The sequence below is a fragment of the Erpetoichthys calabaricus genome, chromosome 2 (genome assembly GCF_900747795.2).
Source record: "Erpetoichthys calabaricus chromosome 2, fErpCal1.3, whole genome shotgun sequence".
NCBI classification, from domain to species: domain Eukaryota; kingdom Metazoa; phylum Chordata; class Cladistia; order Polypteriformes; family Polypteridae; genus Erpetoichthys; species Erpetoichthys calabaricus.
The window spans coordinates 335,978,551-335,995,825 of NC_041395.2; the positions used below are offsets into that span (position 1 = coordinate 335,978,551).

General features: G+C 43.1%; 1 protein-coding gene across 1 annotated transcript in view; it reads right to left on the reverse strand.

Moving 5' to 3' along the window:
- nat10 (N-acetyltransferase 10) overlaps positions 1-9,236 on the reverse strand; it is a 124,811-nt gene extending 115,575 nt beyond the window's left edge. Inside the window, exons 1-2 of the mRNA XM_028796050.2 lie at positions 9,112-9,236; positions 3,573-3,698 (exon numbers count right to left, since the gene is read on the reverse strand). Coding sequence (XP_028651883.1) covers positions 3,573-3,680 — 108 coding nt within the window. The 5' untranslated portion in view covers positions 3,681-3,698; positions 9,112-9,236. The remainder of the gene's footprint in view (positions 1-3,572; positions 3,699-9,111) is intronic.
- Between the last annotated feature and the right edge of the window lie 8,039 nt (positions 9,237-17,275).

The window sequence follows — 17,275 nt, forward strand, 5'->3', positions numbered from 1 at the left end:
CTCAAAGGGCACGTATTGATTTTTGACTTTGTTTTTCTGTGGCTCTCTCTCTGTCTCTTCCTGCTCCTGACAGAGGGGGTGTGAGCTGCCGCCTTCAACAGCTTTGTACCGGCGGTGCTTCGCATACTTAAAAGCCCTATTGATTTTTTTTTTGACTGCTTGCTTTGCACTCCTTTGAAAAGGAAGATATGTTTGCATTCTTTTAATTGTGAGACAGAACTGTCATCTCTGTCTTGTCATGGAGCACAGTTTAAACTTTTGAAAAAGAGACAAATGTTTGTTTGCAGTGTTTGAATAACGTTCCTGTCACTCTACAACCTCCTGTGTTTCTGCGCAAATCTGTGACCCAAGCATGACATTCTAAAAATAACCATATAAACATATGGTTTCTACTTCGCGGATTTTCCTATTTCGCGGGTGGCTCTGGAACACAACCCCCGCGATGGAGGAGGGATTACTGTACTCCAGTCACACCTCAAAACACAGACATTCAAACTAAACAAATTGTTGTGCTTTAAATTAAGTAATCTTTATATATAATCTTCATTTGGATCTTGATCTTTGATTGTCCGCGAATTCCACACATGCGTAGACCACCTTCCAGTTTAATACATTGTTGTTACTCACGGATGTCAACAATGTGCCGGAATAACGAAAGGGGTGGTGGACAGTGTTACGCTGGTTAGCTCCTGAGGCCTGGTTAGAGAATGAGATTTCTGAAGATAAAGGGTACGTGCCTACGTAACATATGACTGAAAGAAAGACAGTGGGTAAAATGAATGACAACGTAACAGCACGTTCCGGAAATTATTATTGTTATGTTGTAGCCGGCGAGTGCTGCGCGTCTCACAGTTGTACCGTGGCTTGCTCACATGTCAGTGAAGTGATCCCTATTTATGCTTTAAAGAGCCTGGATACCTATGTGTCCCCCTTTTATAACCATTGCTCCGTGTATATTGCCTTACTCTTTGGATTGCCACAAAGCAACCTGCGAGATTGTTGAAAGGTTGAGAAGAGATTGTGAGAGGAAACGACAGCATCATGAAAACGAGACGGACTGTGAACAGAGAGAAGCAGAAATGCTCCTACACCACCACATAATTACTATTCGGACAGTGATTCCGAGTAGGCCGTTCCTATCGAATCAATGTCTAAGGGTTTTCTTTTGTAATTTTGTTTCCCTTATAAAAAATCATAATGCTGTGTGACGAACTTAACACGTGCAACGTAGTTGGGCGCACATGGCTAGTATATATATATATATACAGTGGTGTGAAAAACTATTTGCCCCCTTCCTGATTTCTTATTCTTTTGCATGTTTGTCACACAAAATGTTTCTGATCATCAAACACATTTAACCATTAGTCAAATATAACACAAGTAAACACAAAATGCAGTTTTTAAATGATGGTTTTTATTATTTAGGGAGAAAAAAAATCCAAACCTACATGGCCCTGTGTGAAAAAGTAATTGCCCCCTTGTTAAAAAATAACCTAACTGTGGTGTATCACACCTGAGTTCAATTTCCGTAGCCACCCCCAGGCCTGATTACTGCCACACCTGTTTCAATCAAGAAATCACTTAAATAGGAGCTGCCTGACACAGAGAAGTAGACCAAAAGCACCTCAAAAGCTAGACATCATGCCAAGATCCAAAGAAATTCAGGAACAAATGAGAACAGAAGTAATTGAGATCTATCAGTCTGGTAAAGGTTATAAAGCCATTTCTAAAGCTTTGGGACTCCAGCGAACCACAGTGAGAGCCATTATCCACAAATGGCAAAAACATGGAACAGTGGTGAACCTTCCCAGGAGTGGCCGGCCGACCAAAATTACCCCAAGAGCGCAGTGACGACTCATCCGAGAGGTCACAAAAGACCCCAGGACAACGTCTAAAGAACTGCAGGCCTCACTTGCCTCAATTAAGGTCAGTGTTCACGACTCCACCATAAGAAAGACACTGGGCAAAAACGGCCTGCATGGCAGATTTCCAAGACGCAAACCACTGTTAAGCAAAAAGAACATTAGGGCTCGTCTCAATTTTGCTAAGAAACATCTCAATGATTGCCAAGACTTTTGGGAAAATACCTTGTGGACTGATGAGTCAAAAGTTGAACTTTTTGGAAGGCAAATGTCCCGTTACATCTGGCGGAAAAGGAACACAGCATTTCAGAAAAAGAACATCATACCAACAGTAAAATATGGTGGTGGTAGTGTGATGGTCTGGGGTTGTTTTGCTGCTTCAGGACCTGGAAGGCTTGCTGTGATAGATGGAACCATGAATTCTACTGTCTACCAAAAAATCCTGAAGGAGAATGTCCGGCCATCTGTTCGTCAACTCAAGCTGAAGCGATCTTGGGTGCTGCAACAGGACAATGACCCAAAACACACCAGCAAATCCACCTCTGAATGGCTGAAGAAAAACAAAATGAAGACTTTGGAGTGGCCTAGTCAAAGTCCTGACATGAATCCAATTGAGATGCTATGGCATGACCTTAAAAAGGCGGTTCATGCTAGAAAACCCTCAAATAAAGCTGAATTACAACAATTTTGCAAAGATAAGTGGGCTAAAATTCCTCCAGAGCGCTGTAAAAGACTCATTGCAAGTTATCGTAAACGCTTGATTGCAGTTATTGCTGCTAAGGGTGGCCCAACCAGTTATTAGGTTCAGGGGGCAATTACTTTTTCACACAGGGCCATGTAGGTTTGGATTTTTTTTTCTCCCTAAATAATACAAACCACCATTTACAAACTGCATTTTGTGTTTACTTGTGTTATATTTGACTAATGGTTAAATGTGTTTGATGATCAGAAACATTTTGTGTGACAAACATGCAAAAGAATAAGAAATCAGGAAGGGGGCAAATAGTTTTTCACACCACTGTATATATATATATATATATATATAGGATCTTGAGTGTGTGTTTATTCAGTAACACTGATTGTCAAATGTTAAATTTTCATTTATCTAATGGATATCTGTAACAATGTCTTCTGTTTTTGTACTATCCTGCTAAAAACAAATTTCCCTCTGGGATAGGAATGTCGGCCTTGACCTTTTCATTTCAATAGATGAAGTATCACACACATTAACACAGCCTTTATGAATCCCGTTCTAAATGGCACACAACCGAGACCTAGTGACTGGACAGACATGCAGATAAACAGACACTTGTCCTTTTATTAAAGTGGATATCTAGGTTTGAAGGGGGTGTGGAGGGTATCCCCCCATTGGTGATTCAACGAAGATGTAATACAAGTACTAAAAATAGAACAGTGGGTTTTTGGTTCTGCTTAGAGTTACAATTGTGCTTATAAAAGAGAGAATAAGAGGTGCCTGAAATTTGAAATTTGCTTTAAGTACCAAAATTAATGTAATGCTGGTGCCATTCCATTTTCAAAATTGATTTTTCAGTGCATTTTCAGTAACAGTATAGAGCGCAAACCTATTTTAGATAAATGAGGCACACTTCATGTTATAAAGACCCTCAGAGCAGCATGTGCTTTTTCAACCTGTCATCACTGTAACTCCACTCACCAATTACTGCAGAAACGTATGCTCTGAATTTTTACCTGATCCCTTCCATGATCTCCGACGACCACAAACATATTTCGGTGGTGCTGTGCCACTCCATTTTCTATCAGCACTCTGATACGATTATCAATCTTCTTTCTGAGCATTTTGCTGGTTGCAAGGAGCTGTTGGGAGAAATTTAAAAAAAAATTAAGGAACTCCTAGAGACACAAGTTGTTACTTAACACTGAATTGCTTCTCGATTTTACATCATGTTGTAGCAAGCATTAAGCCGTATCAAGAAACATGTGAGAACACATCGGCAAAAGTCTGTTTACCATTTCAAGGTGATTTACTAGAGTTAATTTTGAATGCATGGTATGAGCGCTGAGGAAAGACTGAATGTGTTCAATTTGGGGATGTCACCTGAGCCAATAACTTACCGAACTCGGCCCATTGAGGGCTACAGGGCACTCGCACAGTCCTGAATCGCACATTCTGAATTATTAAGGCTTACGGGGAGCCGCTGCCAGTCCCAGCAGCATCAGGCACAAGGCAAGAATAGACCCTGACAGTCCAACACCGGACGGTAAAGCAAGACACACTAACATAACCTGCATGCCTTCAGGAATGTGGGAGAAAAACTCAACCTCTGAATTTGTAGCTCTGACAATGGGTGCATAACTGATTTTGTGATCTGCTTTGTGAGCAGAGTGGCTCCAAATAAGACCAATTCAGATACAATTTATATTACGATGTCCTACCAGCTTGAGGCTTCTGTTAGCTTGGAAGGGGATGCCACTCCATGTGATGAGGCCTTCAACAGACACCACGTTATTTGTACGGCAGTAGCTCAGATGGGGATGAATTTGTGTATTTTTTAATATTCTGGAGTTTTTTCCTTCTCAATAATAATGTTTTTGAAGTTATTTCTGGGTTCACTTCTCAGGTACTCCCTGCGTGGAGTTTGCATTGTTCTCCCCGTGTCTGCGTGGGTTTCCTCCCACAGTCTAAAGACATGCAGGTTAGGAGCACTGGCGATCATAAATTGTCCCTGGTGTGTGCTTGGTGTGTGGGTGTGTGTGCCCTGTGCTGGCTGGGATTGGCTCCAGCAGACCCCCATGACCCTGTGTTAGGATATAGCGGGTTGGAGAATTACTGACTGTTGTACACATTCTGCAAGTTTTAGCTGCTCGACTGTATACTATGTTACATTTCTGAAACAAAATTAAATAAATAATAATACATTTTATTTATATAGCGCCTTTCCCATGCTCAAGGCACTTCACAGAGTTTAAGAAAGAATGGCAGGGTATACAGTATATAGCATTATATACTAAAATGAGCAGAAGTTGTAGAATAACAGCATCAAGGAAGCGTGGGATGGGATGAAGATCATCACTGGCTGCAGCTCGAATCGGGGTGCCACCATCGAGAGAGATGTGGGAAGAGCAAACAAGATGAACAACTTTTTTAACAGGTTTGACCACCCTAACCCACTCTCACCTCGGAGTACTGCACCCTCAACCCATCCTTCTGCTGATACCAACATAGATGAGTTTACCCCAATCCACAATTACAGCAGCCCAGGTAAGCAGAGAGCTGAGGAGACTTCATGCCAGCAAAGCAGCGGGTCCAGATGGAGTATCGCCACGACTGCTGAAGGTCTGTGCGTTGGAGCTGGGGAGTCCTCTACAGCGCATCTTCAACCTGAGCCTGAAACAGGGGAGAGTCCCAAGGCTTTGGAAATCATCTTGCATCACCCCAGTCCCAAAGGTATCACGTCCTGGTGAGCTGAATGACTTCAGGCCTGTTGCTCTGACGCCACATGTGATGAAGACCATGGAGTAGCTGCTGCTTCACCACCTGAGGCCACAGGTCCGTCACGCCCTCAACCCTCTACAGTTCGCATACCAGGTGAAGGTGGGAGCGGAGGATGCCATCATCTACATGCTACACCGATCCCTCTCTCACTTAGACAGAGGCAGTGGTGCTGTAAGAATTAAGGAATCCATTCGGGAGCCCGGGATTCCCGGACATTTTTCATTCCCAGGAATGAAACTGCTGTAATTTCTGGGAAAACGGGAACGGCCAAGCTCGCATATATAGCGTGTAAAAATCGATCAAGAAATAACAGAGTTATAGTTGAAAATATTTAAGGTGGCGCCATTGCTGCAGCTTGCATTGCATCAGACAACAGATTTGAACAGCAACTTGAAATTGCAATGCGTCAGTCTGTTGCATCCGCATTATCTGTGCCAAAAAACTTGCCATCACAGAATGACGACAAGAAACAATGCATCAGTAAAAGCTGAAATGGTGGTGTTTCTGAGCAACAGCAAGCGCGGGCGTTATTTAGAACAAGTGTATCAGTATCTGATGATTGTGCCGCCTACTTCAGGGGAGGCAGAGCGTGCTTTCTTAGTGGCTGGCATACTTCTGCACAAAGGTGCGTTCTTGCCTGGATGACTGCACTCTGGACACGTTAAATAATAATAATAAATTACATTTATATAGCACTTTTCTTAGTACTCAAAGCGCTATCCACACAGGGAGGAATCAGGAAGCGAACTCACAATCTTCCACAGTCTCCTTACTGCAAAGCAGCAGCACTACCTCTGCGCCACCTGTGAGGATGTTGTGCTTTCTACGCTCTTATTACTGCAACTAAAGATACATGAACTTATATGACAGCATGAACTGCTTGTAGATAAGGTTAGTCTTTTATTTACAGTGCATCCGGAAAGTATTCACAGCGCATCACTATTTCCACATTTTGTTATGTTACAGCCTTATTCCAAAATGGATTAAATTCATTTTTTTTCCTCAGAATTCTACACACAACACCCCATAATGACAACGTGAAAAAACTTGACTTGAGGTTTTTGCAAATTTATTAAAAATAAAAAAATTGAGAAAGCACATGTGCATAAGTATTCATAGCCTTTGTCGTTGAAATTGAGCTCAGGTTCATCCTGTTTCCCCTGATCATCCTTGAGATGTTTCTGCAGCTTCATTGGAGTCCACCTGTGGTAAATTCAGTTGACTGGACATGATTTGGAAAGGCACACACCTGTCTATATAAGGTCCCACAGTTGACAGTTCATGTCAGAGAACAAACCAAGCATGAAGTCAAAGGAATTGTCCGTAGACCTCTGAGACAGGATTGTCTCGAGGCACAAATCTGGGGAAGGTTACAGAAAACTTTCTGCTGCTTTGAAGGTCCCAATGAGCACAGTGGCCTCCATCATCCATAAGTGGAAGAAGTTCGAAACCACCAGGACTCTTCCTAGAGCTGGCCGGCCATCTAAACTGAGCAATCGGGGGAGAAGGGCCTTAGTCAGGGAGGTGCTCCAGAGGTCCTCTGTGGAGAGAGGAGAACCTTCCAGAAGGACAACCATCTCTGCAGCAATCCACCAATCAGGCCTGTATGGTAGAGTGGCCAGACGGAAGCCACTCCTTAGTAAAAGGCACATGGCAGCCCACCTGGAGTTTGCCAAAAGGCACCTGAAGGACTCTCAGACCATGAGAAAGAAAATTCTCTGGTCTGATGAGACAAAGATTTGGTGTGAATGCCAGGCGTCACGTTTGGAGGAAACCTGGCACCGCTCATCACCAGGCCATTACCATCCCTACAGTGAAGCATGGTGGTGGCAGCATCATGCTGTGGGGATGTTTTTCAGTGGCAGGGACTGGGAGACTAGTCAGGATAAAGGGAAAGATGACTGCAGCAATGTACAGAGACATCCTGGATGAAAACCTGCTCCAGAGCGCTCTTGACCTCAGACTGGGGCGACTGTTCATCTTTCAGCAGGACAACGACCCTAAGCACACAGCCAAGATATCAAAGGAGTGGCTTCAGGACAACTCTGTCAATGTCCTTGAGTGGCCCAGCCAGAGCCCAGACTTGAATCCGATTGAACATCTCTGGAGAGATCTTAAAATGGCTGTGCACCAACGCTTCCCATCCAACCTGATGGAGCTTGAGAGGTGCTGCAAAGAGGAATGGGCCAAACTGGCCAAGGATAGGTGTGCCAAGCTTGTGGCATCATATTCAAAAAGACTTGAGGCTGTAATTGCTGCCAAAGGTGCATCGACAAAGTATTGAGCAAAGGCTGTGAATACTTATGGACATGGGATTTCTCAGTTGTTTTATTTTTAATAAATTTGCAAAAACCTCAAGTTATCTTTTTTCACGTTGTCATTATGGGGTGTTGTGTGTAGAACTCTGAGGGAAAAAATGAATTTAATCCATTTTGGAGTAAGGCTGTAACATAGCAAAATGTGGAAAAAGTGATGTGCTGTTAATACTTAACCGGATGCACTGTATGTCAACATATTACAGTAGTTTTATTAAAAATAAGTGTTGGTCGTTCTAAAACATGTGAGATGCCCGTGCACTGTGTCATGCCCAGGAGCCCGGGATTCCCAAATTCCCGGGAATGGATTCCCTAGTAGGAATTATGTTTCTAGACTTCTCTAGCACCTTCAACACAATCCAACCTCTGCTCCTGAGGGTCAAGCTGACAGAGATGGGAGTAGATTCATACCTGGTGGCATGGATCGTGGACTATCTTACAGACAGACCTCAGTATGTGCGTCTTGGGAACTGCACGTCTGACATTGTTGTCAGCAACACAGGAGCGCCGCAGGGGACTGTACTTTCTCCGGTCCTGTTCAGCCTATATACATCGGACTTCCAATACAACTCGGAGTCCTGCCACGTGCAAAAGTTCACTGATGACACTGCTATCATGGGCTGCATCAGGAGTGGGCAGGAGGAGGAGTATAGGGACCTCATCAAGGACTTTGTTAAATGGTGTGACTCAAACCACCTACACTTGAACACCAGCAAAACCAAGGAGCTGGTGGTGGATTTTAGGAGGCCCAGGCCCCTCATGGACCCCGTGATCATCAGAGGTGACTGTGTGCAGAGGGCGCAGACCTATAAATATCTGGGAGTGCAGCTGGATGATAAATTGGACTGGACTGCCAATACTGATGCTCTGTGCAAGAGAGGACAGAGCCGAATATACTTCCTTAGAAGGCTGCCCTCCTTCAACATCTGCAATAAGATGCTGCAGATGTTCTACCAGACGGTTATGGAGTCAGCTGATCTAATTAATTTCGTTACAAAACAGCAGTAACAGCACGGTGGCGCAAGGGCAGTTCTACTGCTTTGCTGTAAGGAGATCAGGGTTCACGTCCCGGGTCCTCCCTGCCTGGAGTTTGCATGCGGGTGCTTCAGTTTCCTCCCACACTCCAAAGACATGCCGTTTAGGTGGACTGGCGACACTAAACTTGCCCCAGTGGGTGTGTGTTTGTGTTCACCAAGTGATGGACTGGCTAGGGATTGTCCCTATCTTGTACCCGACGACTGCTACGATAAGCTCCAGGGCCTTGCGATCATTCTCGGGATTAAACGGGTTTAGAAGATGGATGTTATATTACGGTATGGGGATACCAAAATAAACAGTTCAACGTATTAAAGAATAACCCTCCCCAAAAACTATCACAGCAAACACATTAAACAAAAACACATAAAAAAACACATTTTCCACAAGACAGAATGGAGACTAAGAGATGAACATCACTAACCTAATGGAAATGTTTCATAAGGCAGGAAAAACGAAGAAAGTTCCAATAATCGCCCGTCCTCGCTACACCTTCCCAGTTCAACTCACATGGCGCTGTGGAACATCAAGGACCCCGTCGCTTTGCAGGGTGTCTTCGGTAAAGCCTGAACCCAGCGATAGAAAGTTTTAAAGCTCGCATATTACCACACCGCGAAATTGTATAATCTGCATGTTCACTGATAGTTATTTAACTTCTCTGGCATAAATTTTTAAAGGCATTTTTCTGGCAATCACACGTTAGGAAACAGGACCGCGAAGAAATGAACAACGATGATTGGAGACGTTTGTCACGTGCGCACTAAACGGCAGCCAGTGAATGGGTCAGTTTGCTTTCTTTCGCCAATGGGGGATTTTCGAACGAGGCTGAAGTTGGCTACTTGATTAGGATTAAATTTTTGGATACTCAAAGCCGTGAGATTGATTTTGTTAACACCTTAAAATGAATGTATCTCATGGGGAGATATGGTAGTCATAAAGCCAGAGCCATAAACTCAAAATCAAACTTTAGATTTTTCTCTCATGATGTGGAATCCCTCTTTATTTCTATAAAAAGAATGAAAAGGCCGGTAAACGTTAAATCTGCTAAAAAGTATTGTGCTAAAATAATTGGTAATGATCTATTTATTTAAATTTGAATAATGTATTTTTTAATGTATAAGGTCTATGTATTCGCAGTCTAAGTTAAATTTTCATTATTGTATTTGTACTCATATATTTGTGAATAATTTTGGATGATCCGCTGTGGCAACCCTTAACGGGAGCAGCCGAAAGATGAAGATGATTTGTGAATTAAAGGGGAAAAAATTATCTTCCGTTCCACCTTAGATTCTGAGGTCTTAACATGCGTAATATAATAGATTTTAAGGTGGAACGAAAAATCCGGTAGCCAACTTCATCTTCATGATTTTCGAATCCTTTTCAGGGAGAACCAAGCCTGGCTTGTCATAAGGTCGTATTTCCCAACCACCGGGCGGGTCGCGGATCCCGTCGCTTTAGCAGAAATCCGGATCCGCTCGCCCTTTAATTCTTTTCTTCATTCTAGTAAAAGGTATACGAGGCCTCATAAAGTCGAGCTTCTGAGAGGGGAGGTTCAAAACACGAATGTTCGTGCCAAAATGAAATGCAAGCCAGTGTTAAACAGGATATGCAATAATTTATAATACTTGTACAGACATCATACACGCACCGACCACTTTATTAGGTACACACCTGGTTAGTACCCGGTTGAACCCCCTTTTGCCTTTATAACTGCTGTCATTGTTCGTGGCATAGATTCAACAAGGTGCTAGTAACATCCCTCAGGCATGTTGGTCCATATTGACATGATAGCATCACGCAGTTGCTGCAGATTTGTCAGCTGCACATCCATCATGCAAATCTCCCATTCCACCACATCCCAAAGGTGCTCAACTGGATTGAGATTTGGTGACTGTGGAGGCCATTGGAGTGCAGTGAACTCGTTCGTCATGTTTAAGAAACCAGTTTGAGATGATCTGAGCTTTGTGACAGGATGGGTTATCCTGCTGGAAGGAGCCATCAAAAGATGGTGGTCATAAAGGGATGGTCATGGTCAGCAACAATAGTCAGGTAGGCTGTGGCATTGAAACAATGCTCAATTGCTACTAAGGGGTCCAAATTGTGCAAAGAAAATTTCACATTACACCAGCACCCTGAACTGTTGATACAAGGCAGGACAGATCCATGCTTTCACGTCAACACCAAATTGCGACCCTATCCTCTCAATATCACAACAGAAATTGAGACTCATCAGACCCGGCCCTGTTTTTCCCATCTTCTATTGTCCTATTTTGGTGAGCTATATGAACTGTGGCCTTAGTTGCCGGTTCTTAGTTGACAGGCGTGGCACCCAGTGTGGTCTCCTGCTGCTGTAACCCACCCGCTTCCAGGGTTGAAGTGTTGTGTGTTCAGAGATGTTCTTCTGGATACCTTGGAGGCAATGAGTGGTTGCGTTCCTGTTGCCTTTCGATCAGCTCGAACCAGACTGGCCATTCTCCTCTGACCTGTGCCATCGCTAAGACAATTTGGCCCAAGGAATTGCCACTCATCCTCCCTGTGTGGAGTTTGCATGTTCTCCCCATGTCTGCATGGGTTTCCTCCCACAGTCCAAAGACATGCTGGTTAGGTGGATTGGCAATTCTAAATTGGCCCTAGTGTGTGTGTGTGTGTCCTGCGGTGGGTTGGTACCCTGCCCGGGATTGGTTCCTGCCTTGTGCCCTGTGTTGGCTGGGATTGGCTCCAGCAGACCCTGTGACCCTGTGTTCGGATTCAGCAGATTGGAAAATGGATGGAATTGCCACTCATTGGATATTTTCCATTTATTTTGGACCATTCTATGTAAACCCTAGAGATGGTTGTGTGTGAAAGTCCCAGTCGATGAACAGTTTCTGAAATGTAGAATTCCAGCCCTGTGATTGGCTAATTTGATATTTGTGTTAACAAGCAGCTCAACAGGCATATCCAATAAAGTGGCCAGTCAAGTCAAGTTGGGGAGTATGCACTGGTACAGTGTGTTGCCGCACCCACTACACAACGAAACAACTCTGGCTGCTGGTTGCACACACGCCCGCCCCCCCCTTCAAACACGCAGTCCAATCCCAAACTCCAGAAATGACCCTGTATCTGTCGCAGCCAGGGGTTACATGGATGACCCCTTGGCCTGGTCCATGCACTTGGGTCCTCAACAATGAGGATCTTATGAGCCAGATCACCCTTCGGGGGGAAGCACCATATGGCCGTAGTGCCGTAACTGACACTCCCTCCCAATGCAGGTAATGTGCCTCATTCGGGACTCCATGAGTGACAAAAAGTCAAACCAGCGGTACCCAAGAATTTTCCAGGGAGACACAGCCAAAGTACCAAATGAGTAAAAAAGTGGCCAGTGAGTGTATATTATATATTGCAAATAAGAACTAGCCGTGTAGTCCTAGGACTACAACTTTGTTTTAAAGATCAGACTCAACCTGAGGGAAAGGAGGAAGTTTGTCCAACTGTGGGAGCCATGGCAGAGACAAGAGTGGGTTAAACTTCTGGGTAACATGACAAGGGCAGCGGCAACTGAAAAGGATGAAGGAAGACAAACTTGGCCAAAAGGACTGTAAGATAGAGAGAAGGCTGCAGCAAGGTTTGATAACATTACATATCCCCAGTCCAAAGATCTTAATCCATTTTTCCGCTGTCACCTCCAACAATCCCCAAGGCAGAGCGAGTTGTTAATGTGGTAGAACTGATTGGATAGAACTGTTGACTGACCAAAACAGCCTCTGTACCCAGCCACTATTCAGGGAGTGGGGCACTCCTACAAGCGTTTAGAGGTCCACAATGATGACGGGTTGGACAGTTCTTGGAACACAAAGTAAACGAGAGAAGAAAGGGCTGGGCAGAAGACTCTTAGATTGTTCTCCTCACCCAACGGTACCTACGCTAAGCTCCAGCACCCACCACCAACCCCGATCTGGATTAAGCAGATTAGACAGGGACAGAACTGTGCTCCTTTAATGCAGGTGGTAAAATCCTTCACTTCTACAACTTAAAAGTTATAGCATGATGTGCAGAGCACACGTCACAGGAGGTTCTGCTCAACCTTTATAACAGACTGGTGAGGCCTCATCTGGAGTCCTGTGTGCAGTTTTAGTCTCCAGGCTACAAAAAGGACAGAGCAGAGCAACTAAGCTGATTCCAGGGGTACAGGGGATGAGATAGGAAGAAAGATTAAAAAAAAAAAAAAAAAAGTGGAGCCTTTACACTTTAAGCAAAAGAAGATTAAAAACACTAGAATTACCAGAGTCTATGACAAAACTCGTAAATTCGGCCCACCTCAAATCCCTTCGCACCTCTCTGTCGGCATCTTTTGTCTTCTAAATGTGTCGATAAGCCCAAGCAGCCTGCTATACCACCGAATGGGCAGGAAGTTCTCCCAGTTCCTGCCTTGATTGATGAACTGGGGGTGAGCTACCTAGAATTGTAAGGGGAAATAATTTGATGTTTGTTTTGTGTCTACAACAATCTGTGTAAACATCATTAAAACCAACATTTTCATGTTTTAGTAATAAATAATGTAGACATGAACTGTATAATGTGTGAAGGCTGATGGCCAAATATCAAATAAACACTTTCACAAAAGGTGCAAGTATAATATGACAGCTTCTGTAGGGCAGTGGTAAAATCTGCTGATTTATAATCCAGAAGTCACAAGTTCGAAACCGGCTCCCTGGCAAATTGACCATTTTGAGTAGTGAGCTGCTCTTATTATTATACAATAAAAAAATACATTTGAGTTGTGTCTGTAACAGCCGGTGCAAATTTATAGTACTTGTAAAAGGTTTTTTTTCACTTTTATTCTCTCAGTCGCGATACAACACCCAACCCTCACCCCCAGATCTGACATGGTTCCTTTTTATCTGAAACTGGGACTAACTATAGATGTGACTGGTGTTTTGAGAGAATGGAACTGGAAATTCTCAGATCTGGAGGGATAAAAGCTGACACACACTTATGAATGTCTTCTTCGTATCTCTCCATCACTTGAATTTTATTATTTAATTTATTTTTTTTAATCAGTTTGTTCCTGCTCACGCTGAATTAGTACGCACCTTCTGGTCCATGATATCAAAGCCGCACTGACAAAAAACAGATATTTGGAACAACTCATTTTATAACCTGTATAGTACATTTCGGAGAACATTGTAACACTGATGCAACATTTTTCATATTCATTTGCAGGCCTTCCCACGCTTGTAATCCATGACTTTGAAGTCCATTTTCACAAACTGTAGTCTGGCCACCCTGTTTTTGTGGTCTTCATCTTTGTTTGGTCTCAGTTTCTGTTCATGAAGTCTTCTGCTGTTAGTCGTCTCATCTGCTTCTGACCTCTTATAAAGCACTTTGAACTACATTTTTTGTATGAAAATGTGCTATATAAATGATGTTGTACAGGCGTTGTCACTTTTTCCTTACCACAGTGAGGATTCTTCTGTCAGCAGCACTGGAGTTCTCTTTGGCTTACGAGTCCCTTTGCGATTTTTTGAGCCCATCAGCGTGTTCTTTCTTCATGATATTCCAGACGGTTGATTTTGGTGGTCCTCAGGTTTTACTCTTTTTTCCCCCCCAGACTCAACGGCTTCTGACTTTCATGGCACAGCTCTTGTCCTCATGTTGAACAACGGCAGCTACAGATTCTAAAGCAGTGTTTCCAAACCTTGGTCCTGGGGAGCCCCTGTGACTGCAGGTTTTTCTCCCAACCAGATTCCTAATCAGCGACAAGTGATAGCACTAATCTCATTTAAATTAGCTGGTATTTTTCTTTTTATTCTACATTCAGAAAAGCACAGCAGCACAATTTTTACATTTACAGTATCAGACATTTTAGAAATATTTCTGCTTTTGCTATAGATTTAAATGCTTAACTCTTTTGTTCATTATATTTTGCCCTTTCTCTGAAGTTTTCCCCCCTTCGTTGTATCTTATTAATGACCATTAAAAATGAGCACAACAGACACGCTGACAAACACTGAATAATCAAAGGCTGCAAGTACTTTAGCATCAAACCCACTAATTAGTAAATAATGGATTAAACAATTACACCTAGAAAAGTAGAATGAAAATCAAGATGAAAATATTGTTAAAAAGAAAAGATACATTCCCATATAACTGCGTGGTTCATGTATTTTTTTTAAACCAGTTTTCTAATTTCTATATTTGTTCCCAAAACACAGAACTTGGGAAATATCACTTAATTAATCCAGGAGTCCAATTAAAAACAGAAGCTGGTGGGAACAAAAACCTGCAGCAACAGGGGGTCCCCAGGACCGAGGTTGGGAAACACGGATCTAAAGGGTAGAAGCAAGCCGAGGTGTCCTATGAATCCATGAAACACACCGGAGACCCCAAAGTATCCCAAACATTACGGTGCACTTAAAAGGTGAGGACTGCATAGAACAAGTGTCATTTCTAATGCCGTGACCAAAATGTCTAAATCCCCTTCAAATCTACAATATGCACTTTAATCATGATGTCTGAATTGTTGGATTTATAATTTTAACCTGTGGAGCAGCAGGGGATCGAGACAAAGAGGTGGGGGGTAGGGGGTTAATATTAGTACACATTACGAGGGCACTGTATTTCTACACACAATTTTATACATCTGGCTTCAGCAGGTCTACTCTGATGCAGTCATTTCCATTTTTTTTTTCTGCGCACCTTCCAAATATTTCTGGACTCAAGGCAGCTCACTACTTTGAGTTAACTGGCATCTGGTTAAAAAAGCAGCAGTTTAGATTTCAAAATCTTAAAAACGAGTCAGTTAAAATGAAGGCAATTAGGTACAGCATGTGCCATCAACAATTAACAAGGCTGGAAAGAAACCTGCACTCGCCCTGGTCTTCCAAACAACAAGCAGGAGGCCCTCCCCGTCTGAACACATTTGCCCATTTCAGTGCTTGGGCTTGAGAATTGAAAGACATGAATGCTGAACCCATTTATTAACGTCCACTTACAGCCACTGCCTGTACAGTTCATTTAAGAGCTCAAAGCACCCGTGGGTTTCTGGACAATGGTGATGGCACAAGTGTGCCCCCCACAAAAATCACAATTAATTTGCAGTGTGCATACTTATTTATGGTAATAGACTACCTGTCAGGTGTAGTATTGTTGCAGGGTTCACTCAAGCTGTGTATTGACCGCTGATTATGACGATTTGCCACTGCAGTCTGAGCCAGGAAGCAAAGTTACCTACCAACTTGACACCTCATAAAACGGGACGGACCAACTTGTTACATGTTACAAAATGAATACCCACATGAATTTTTAGGGTTGTTATGGGTGTGAAAAAGCACAACTTGACTTGTGAAACTGTTTTGACCCATTTCACTTTTTTCATTTTATTATATTACAGCTTTATGCTAAAATGGTTTAAAAATTCATCGACCTCCTTTCATCGAAGCAAAATTCAAAACCCCACAATGACAAAGCAAAACAGGACATTAGCAAAATATTCTAATATATATCTATATCTTTATATATAATCTTCATTTGGATCTTGATCTTTGTTTGTCCACGAATTCATGTTCCCGACACTGCCTTGGTTGTTACTTTTGTTTACAAACATTGTCGATACCACTCTGTTTAGATCTGGCGTCAACACCTGCTTTGTTGTCGAGACTGTGGTTTTTTGTGTTTCTATCGACCGTCGTTGTCAGCACTTCGTCCAAATCGAACGTTCACCCACTTCTTGGAGTCGGCAGTCAGAGTATATAAGTCGGACACTTCTGCGATTTTCCATCAGTCGGTATTTGGAGTTCAAGAAAGAAGCATTGGTTCTTCCTTACTCTTTGGATTGCCACAAAGCAACCTGCGAGATTGGAGAAAGGTTGAGAAGAGATCGTGAGAGGAAACGACAGCGTCGTGAAAACGAGACGGACTGTGAACAGAGAGAAGCAGAAATGCTCCTCCACCACCACATAATTACTATTCGGACAGTGATTCCGAGTAGGCCGTTCCTATCGAATCAATGTCCAAGGGTTTTGTTTTGTAATTTTGTTTCCCTTATAAAAAATCATAATGCTGTGCAACGAAGGGCCCAGTTCACGACTGGCTGCCGCATTTAAACAGGGAGCCCTTCACAGATAACTAACACGTGCAACGTAGTTGGGCGCACATGGCTAGTATATATATAAAGCTTGAAAAGGCGACGATATGATTTTCTTGGGGACACTTAAGTCCTGCGAGACAAAAGGACAGCTGCTGTACAAGCTTTTAAACGATCGACGCGCAGAGACGTGAAGTGGCAGGAGCATAGCGCGCCCCCTTTGGAGGGGGACTAGGGGGGTTAATGTTCAAACAGGACATTAGAATATTTTGCTATTAAAAATAAAAACCTGACATATCACTCGCACATATTTAGATCCTTTGCTTTGTTAGCTCAGGTGCCTCCCCATTCTGTTGCTCACCACATTGATGTATGGAGTCCACTTGTACTCAGCTCAACTGACTGGACACAGCGGAGCACAAATAAGCTCTGCCGGCAATTGCTTTGACCTCATGGCTTTAAGATACAGCATTGCGTTGAGGCACAGATCTGGGAAAGACTACAAAAACCATGTCTGCAGCAA